Source organism: Acanthisitta chloris, unplaced genomic scaffold (assembly GCF_000695815.1).
Source record: "Acanthisitta chloris isolate BGI_N310 unplaced genomic scaffold, ASM69581v1 scaffold26355, whole genome shotgun sequence".
NCBI classification, from domain to species: Eukaryota; Metazoa; Chordata; class Aves; order Passeriformes; family Acanthisittidae; genus Acanthisitta; species Acanthisitta chloris.
Genome location: NW_008675826.1, coordinates 23,916 through 32,303, shown reverse-complemented (window position 1 = coordinate 32,303; position 8,388 = coordinate 23,916). Strand labels below are relative to the sequence as shown.

General features: G+C 40.2%; 1 protein-coding gene across 1 annotated transcript in view; it reads right to left on the bottom strand.

Annotated features, from left to right (window-relative positions):
- TMEM132B (transmembrane protein 132B) overlaps positions 1-5,841 on the bottom strand; it is an 11,943-nt gene extending 6,102 nt beyond the window's left edge. The window contains 1 exon segment of the mRNA XM_009075913.1: positions 5,639-5,841. Within this exon segment, the coding sequence (XP_009074161.1) occupies positions 5,639-5,802 (164 nt within the window). The 5' untranslated portion in view covers positions 5,803-5,841.
- Between the last annotated feature and the right edge of the window lie 2,547 nt (positions 5,842-8,388).

Here is an 8,388-nt window from a genome sequence, read left to right as displayed (position 1 = left end):
TACACCAGTGGCAATCTGGACTATGAGCTGAAGTCAACCAGTCAGCAAAACAGCTGCAAAGAAAGGGCTGGAAGGAGATATTCATAGAGCTTCTGTGACCCGTGTCTATTTATGGGGTAAAAGAGTTTATGACCTCCTTAACATTCCCACTTCCAATTTATTCCTGTATTTTGACCCTCTTCAAGTCACCTAAACCATAACCCAGCTCTGAACATTCTCAGACCTCGGGAAGTCCAGGTTTAGCTCTGAGATTCTGGGATTTGACCCAGACAGAATATTAGTGCCTGTGCAGAATTGGAGAAAAGTGCACAAAAGCTATTCAGGTAAGAAGTACTTATGGAATTTTGGGGAAAAAAAATCCAGTGTAACCAGTCTTCTTATGGGAAGAGACACAGAACCAGTGTTCTGGGGCTTAAAGAAAATGTTCACGTGTTCAACATTCACACTAGCATCATTTATTTCAGACAAATCTGTTACACAACCTGATGCTTGTCCCTGGTCATGGCAGGGGGTTGGAACTAGATGGTCTTCAAGGTCTCTTACAAGCCAAACCATTCTGTGATTCTATGTGTTACTCAGATCTAATGTGTTACTGTTATTCATATTTGTTTCTGTGCTTATTTCACTGCTTAAAACTTCAGTGAGGTGTCTGAATTTTCGATAGAAGCTCTGCAAGTGTGTTTTACCAGGTACCCACTCAAGCTCTTTCTATTTCTTAAACAAAGGATATAATTTTCCACTTTAAAGCCACAAAATCAAGACTGGGTAGTCAGCCAATGTTTTGTCTCCAGGAGTGCAACAAAATGTTTGAGATCCACTGAATTGCATAATTCCCTTTAAACTTCTTGCCACAGTGTTTTCAGTAGGCTTCAAATCCTTCATTAAGCAGAGAGCTCATTTGCTGTTAGAGATGTGTCCTCATGAGCTATTGTTGCATGTTGTGCTTTTTTTCCCCCCCTTGATCATCTCTGAATATCTCTCAGAATCCTTCTTATCCTGTTTCTTGCTGCTTGGCAAACTTGCTTGGAAGAGGTTTTTTTGCTGTTCTGGAGTGAACCAAGGGTGCCAGAATTACATATAATTTACATTTCACACAGAGAAAGGCTTTGCCAGAGAGCTGAGTTAAAGCAGCTAGCACTGATCTAATCAGTGATCTGTCAGCTTCACATTGGAGACACTGAGAGCATTTTGAGTATGTCTCTTTTAATTAGTACCACTCTCATACCAGGCATCACCTTCTTGGGCCAGATGCTAATCTCCTGTTGAAAAGAAATCCTAAAGAAATCAGTTTTGCTGGTTTTGAATTTGAAATGCTCATTAAAAAGAGTCATGTATTTAAGAAACATTTGTAACACCCTTAACTGAAAAAAAAATCTATCTCATTCGGATATAAAATACAAAGCACTAGAAGTTGATTTAGTAGAAGCTACAGAAATAAGCTGCACATAGCTCCACTCACAGTTCAAGGAGTGCAATTTGGTGCTTGTACAGAACTTGGAAATACAGCCTACCTATTAGGAAAAAATCTCTAAGGCCTTATCTCCATAGGACATTAAAGTCAATTAACTAAAGGAGTGAATTTACAGCATGTTCAGGCTTTGTGCAGATGCTGTTATTCACAAATGGAATGGTTTGGTTCCAGGTTCACTTAATTCACCTTAAAGTATGGCTTTCCTTCTGAGGGGCAGCACTCACATGGGTTTAACTAAAGCAGGTTTTCCTTCCCTGCTTTTAACTCAGGCTAACTTTCCTGCCTTTGCCTCCAATACTAGACAGGAGCAAAGCAGAGCTGGTCAAACCCAATAAACTCTGTGCCTGATAGTGAAGCACCTGCTGAAGTCACACTGTTTGATGTTGACCTCCCTGGGAGCCTCCTGGAAACAATGTCCTATCTCGGATGCAAATATTTACTTAAATTACATTTCCAGCTTGTTCAGTGAGAATTTAGCCATACAATTCCTATTTAATGCAAGTTGCAGCCACTCAGCCCAGGTAAATATGTGTGCACAGAGCTAGTGCAGGAACCTCAAGAAGAAGGTAATTATTTTTGCAGATGCATGAGGAATCAGAATAAATGTTCTTGTTAGACGAGCAGAGTCTGCAAGGACTTCTTCTACACTCTAATATTTGACTTTAATTTAAATATACACCTTTTGTTTGCCGAGACTGTGGTTTTTTTGCAGCCCATTGCAGTAGTTCAGTCAGCCCATGCTGGTTCAAGCACCACATACCATGCATTAGTCATGAGATGATCTGTGGAGCCAACTTCCATCTGGCAGGGGAGGCTCTTCATATCTGCAGTAGCACTAAGCATAGATCAAGTTCTCCTCTTGATAATAATAAAGATTTGCTATATATTTACAGACTGATCTGGTAAATTATATTGCTGCTCTTACACAGGGGAGATAAGGGGTTATTTTTTCCCAATTTCTGGCACAAAAAACAAGCCTGTTTTTGTCTTTCTATTCCTCTAGCAAGTTCCTGCTCTTGCAGCAGTTCAGACCAGCTGAAACCCAACACAGTTCAAACTGTGATATTTGTAAAGCCCCTCTCTTCTTCACTGCATTATGGAAATCAGTCATGAAGTTAGATGAGCAAACACGTCTGTAATCACATGTATTTTACAATTACAAACATGACAGGGTTTATAGGGAGAAGCAATACATTTTACTAGATCAACAAACATCACTGGAAAGAACAGATGTGATTTGGGGCATATAAACACTTTTTCAGGGCTGAAATAGAAGCAGCTCTATTCAGATGAAGAACAGCCATGCTGAGGCAGTAGTTTCACAAACATTTCTTCTGTCAACAACACCAATAAAAACGTTTAAAATACTATTGTAAACCCAGTTCTATTTTGCCATCTGGCTCAGCCCCTCAGAGAACAGAACCAGTAGAACCACATTGTGTGGGAATGAGGCCCTGGGGGAGCCACAGGAGATGAAGGTTTGGAGGTTGCTGAAGTGTCTCTGCACAATCCCTGTAAGAAGTGCTCTAAAATTTTACCTTCTGTATATTGACTTTATAGCAATGCTGTTTGTTTAGTTCTTGCTGAGAAAACAAGGAGTAGTGTGAGGACACCAACCCTAATGGACATGAGGAGAGTAGAAAATGGTTTTGTCTGTGGTGAGGTGAGGAGTGAAGAAGTCACATTGTGATCCTTCCAGTTTCAGTTGACCTGTGGCCTCTGTGTGACTGAACCTAAGTTTAAGACTGTCTGAGCCTGTTGGCAGGGACTTTGGAGAGAATCCATGAGTTTTGTTCAAGGATAGATATCAAAAACCTCATGCAAATTGCAAATATTGGCTTTTACATGAAAATGGAGCAACACAATGCTATGGCTACCACACCTGCTGGGAAATGCTTGGATTTGGGGTGGTTTTTAGAGATCAGAGCACTCTGCTTGCTCTCTTTCAAACCTATTCTCAGGTATTACATAAAGCATCTTCCTCATTCTACTAACACTGTCCTAGACAGACTGGGCAGGCACTGTGAGGAATTCCAGGTTGCATCATTGCTCAGAGTAAGTGAATGTAATCTTCTGGCTCTGTGCCTGAATGAGGGTTCAGAAAAACACCCTGCAGCTCCTGACTCTAGTCCCAATGTCTTGAGTGCTTCAGGCCACCACTCAAAAACTCATCATAAAAACTCTCCTATGTTTAGGATAGTGGGAAACAGGTAGGAGATGGATGTATAAACAGATTTTAAAAATGGAGAGAAAATTTTTTTTAAAAGAGCCAAAAGGAAAAGCCACTAAATCTCAGGTAAAAAAAACATCCAAATCTAAAAATAAAGGATTGTAAAAATTTATGTACAAAGTACGTAAAGTCAGAGTGAGCACAACTAATCCTAACCCTGGACTGATAAATAACAGGAAATAATTTATTTCCAATTGAACCTTTCCCCTTCACAAGGTTGTGGACCATTGACACATAACATCATGACCAACCAGCTGCAGTTCTAGGGACTGTCACAGTGTCCATACTTTCTCTCCCAACCTCCATGGAAAACACATGCTGAAATGTGCAGCAGCTCATGTGTAATTTGAGCAGCAGCAAACACTTTGCACCAAAACTTTGGGAAGTTTGTCAGCTTGCAAACAGAGCAAACTCAGACCATTATCTTTATTTCAGCTGCCAAATAAATCACAAGTAGACTCCAGGGGGTACATTTCCAGCACTGTGTGTAATGGGTTTAACTTCAGCATGGCCACAACCGTTAGCCACAGCTGAATGTCTCACTCACTGAGCTTTCTGCTCAAAGTTTACTCCTATAATAAACACCAACAGCCTAATCCTGCAGACGTTTACTCAGCAAAATCCCTCCTGCTTTTAGCAGGAGCTGTGCCTAAGGGAATGAGTGGTACAGCACTAGTTGTGTTAGAGGCAGGAGAAGGTAAGCTCAGTGAAACTTTAAGCAGTCAACATCTGTTCATTCCTCACCTAGCACAGCTCTTCCTGCCACATATGGCAACGCTGCTTTTGTCACTGAAGCAAACACACTAATTACTCTTATACCAGATATTCATCAGCTCTTCTGTCAAAGCCAGAAAAAATGTCCACGTAGTCAAGTGGTAAGTCATTCCCCTTCTCTGGAGCTCATTATCTGAGTATTCTGTAAATTGTGTCCTATTGCCCTTAGTTTTATGCCCTCGTAAAGTGTTGGGTAATTCTACTCCTCTGCTGTCTGTTTGGGCTCTTTAAGGCTCTTCAGTAGCTGAGATGTTCTCCTGGGCAATCGAGTGCTTTAGCTAGAACTGCCACTGTTTTAGCACTGCAGTTACTGCTGCCAGAAAGGCTTTTTCACTGTATTATAAATCTGAGCTGGTGTCATGCCTTGTTCTCCAGTGATATTTTTCAACGTTGCCTGAAATCCACCAATATAGCAGTGTTCCTGGAAGTTCTTAATCTTGCAAATTGTCCAAATGATGGTTATTCTAGAATGGGTATTTTCAGTAAAGGAATAATGGGGGACTGAGGTTAAAATCCCTGCATCCTTTCCCCTCTTTTTTTCCCTATCCACATTTTCCTGGTAGAATCCATTCACCAGCACATGGTCTTCAATAGGAGTGTAAGTTGTTTTTTAACCTAGTTCAGACCTGCTAAGCAATGCTTCAAGCAGGTCAGTGCATCTGCACAGAGAATAGCCACCCAAAGTCATAGAATCACAGAATGGTTTGGGTTGAAAGAGACCTTTAATGATCATCTGGTCCAACCCCCATGGCAGTGCCCAGTGCCCTGACTCCCTCCTTGGCCCCATGTTATTTGGCACTGTAAACAGAAACTTGAGCACTGTCTGTGCTGAATATTTTATACACACACACACAATGCTACATACCATGGGAGAGGACCAGATCCTTTTCCTCAGCTTTGCCCATCAGAGTGTATGATATGATTTCCTGAGATTGTGTGGAATTGATTAACGCTCCAAGCAAAGCCACTGACTTTTAAACTATATAGATCAGGATAAAATGCAGCCTAGTGATGTCATTGTTGGCTGTTTTAATGAAGGCTAAGACAGCCTGTAAAGCTGATAAGCAGGAGAGTTGAGATTCTGAGAAACACTTCAAAAATGGTTGTGTTCTAAAATCAGACACTGGGCACGTGTCTGGGCTGAGTCAATGCTGCAAACATACCTTTTATTGGAGGTGACAGGTATTCTCCAGCCTTTGATCTGGCTAAGCTCTGTATCAGAAATCTCTATTTGCAGTGGGAGCCTTGGAACCCAGACAGTCACTTCTAATTGGGTGGTAAAATGCTGATAAGTGAAGTTAACAATAGTATCCACTTTGCTTTTCATTTCCTTGCCATTAACGAAGATGGAGTCACATCTGTCAGAAACCTTAAAAAAAAAATAAAAAAAAAATTAGGAAATGAATAAAAGTTCCTGAGGAAGCACAAGGAATGATACATCAGTCCAAAGACAACACTGAAAATGTGAGTCATGCATATTGCATTTTCAGTTTTCTAATTAGGAACAAACAGTGATAAATGGACCCCAGGGAAACAGTTCTGCTTTCCTCAAAGGATACTACTCAAACTACAAAAATAATTTAATGATGTTATATAACCTGTGTGAATCTTTTATACCAGGCAAATTAAACTCTTCATGAATCAAACTCCATGTGCATCAACGTTTATGTTTACAACTTGCTTAAAAAAACAGGAACAAAACGGGGCCATATGTTAGTATGAAAAAGACTGACTCAGAACCATAAACCACAATCCTTTCCCTTTTTCCTTGAGCACTGTAATGCTGAAAGACAAAGATCCCCTTATGGCTCGTGAGCAGAAGTGCAGCAGAAGCATTAATTTTTAGAACTTCTCAGTAATTGTTTTAACAAAATGTACTCGGAGTTGCTTTGTGTCGTTCTCTGAAATCACTGCCAACATGAGCACGTGGGATCTGTACTACAACTCATTTGCCCTCTTGGTTTCAGGGATCCTCTGGCTCAAAATCAAGGTCCTGAGCACAGATCCTTCTTATCTAAAGAACACGACATAGGAACTCATTTAACCTGCATCCTGGAATGAATCCTCTTTCTCCATAAGGTAGAATTTCTTAATATAGTTATGAATGTGTGTATAATTTTAGATTATATATACACAGGCATTTAGATTCATGGATAACATGCTTATATATGTGTACATGTATTTGGATCTATGTCAAAGAGAGAGCGAATTGATAGTTTCCAACAGAGTCCATATACTGTGGTTTTAATCTCTTAAACCCACAGGTAGTTGTGGGTTGCTGAAATGAATTTTGTTCTCCTGTCAGGACTGTTCTGTGTCACATTGTACAATGCACTGGGACTCGGGTCCACAGGGATCCTGGCTAAGCCAGTGTTTAAATCCTACTTTCCTGGAGTTACTGGGAAGACTCATGTAGACTTCATTGGGGAATCTGCTGAAAAATAGTCTGGTTTTCCTCTGCAAACCTACCTCATATCTTTTCAGATATTAACAGGAATTAGGGTTTACTGAGCCAAGAGAAATCACAGAAAATCTCTAGCAGCCTTTGTATTTTTGCTCAAAACCACACGATATCATATACAAAATAAAAGAGCTGCACTTCCACATTTGCCATTTTTAAATCAGCTTCTCAGATCCTACTCAATGTACTGAAACTACAACCAATTGCTTCTTTACAAAGAATCTAAGCCACATGGGTGAGGGATGGGGCAAAGGAAACTAAGTCACTCTTCTAGAAAGAATATCCCTTCCATGTAAATGCTTAATGAGTACAAGAACATAACAAAATAATAAATCTAGCTGATCTGATAAAGAGCTTTCAATGGACTCCAGGCTCAGGAGTACCACAAATGAGATGGAGCATACTCAGAATCTTTTCTTCCCCCCTCATAATGTGTCACAAGTGTCTCTGGAAAGTTTAAGCACATTAAGCAAGCCCATTAATTGAATGAGCACTTGAGATTCTAAACCATAAAGCTTACATCCAGGGAGTTTTGTGAGAATTAATACAAGACAGAAATAATTAAGAAAACTCAAAGAGGGAGGGATAAACATCAAGACAGGATCAGGGGAATAACTAATATCTCACATGACAGCAGCTAATATTTTAGATTCTCTTCTTGCTGCTTCAAATGTTCTTGTCTTCTTGTCAGCAGGCAAGAAAGGTGCTAAATTAGGGAACTGAAAGATGGCCATTAATTGTAGCTATAAAAATATCAGTCTGGGATTACAAATTCTGCAGATTATATGTCTAGACAGAGCTGTTCAGTCACTTATATACTGGCCAAGAGGTAAGTACAAATCAGTATATATAACTATGCTATAGTTCACCTAGTGGTCTTGTGTAGAGTTCAGAGCTCATGATTCACTTAAGTTTATCTTCCTGAAAATAATCCAACCTGGCTAAGAAAACTTGAAGAGAGACATTGTTGTTTCAGTTATCTATCTGGTATTAGGTACAAGCAAACCAAGTAATTTGAAGGATAATTAAGTTTGTGCAAGTAAGGGTGAAAACCACTGCAGTCAGCTGAATCCTGTGATAGAGCAGACTAGACTAAAGCTCACATGATGAAACCTCTATTACACTCACACATATTTAATTACTGTCATGTTTCATTCACTAACCTTACAGCAGTTGTTACTTGAAAGTAGATTTGGTTCATCTGAAGGAAATGAGAACTTGAGCATGTATAGAACATGCTGAGCACTGCTCTTTCACTTGGGATCTGCTACAGACCCAGGACAAGGAACTGATTTCATCCAGGTCTCACATGGGAGCTGTGATTTCCTGCTAAGAGCACTCTGACACTCCTCCAGAGTGAAGAGAGAATGAGGAACACACATTGAGCTTTGGGAACTCAGTGCCACGTGTATTCTCTGCCCAGTGGCCTACAGCAAAGGTTCCCCTTCCCTT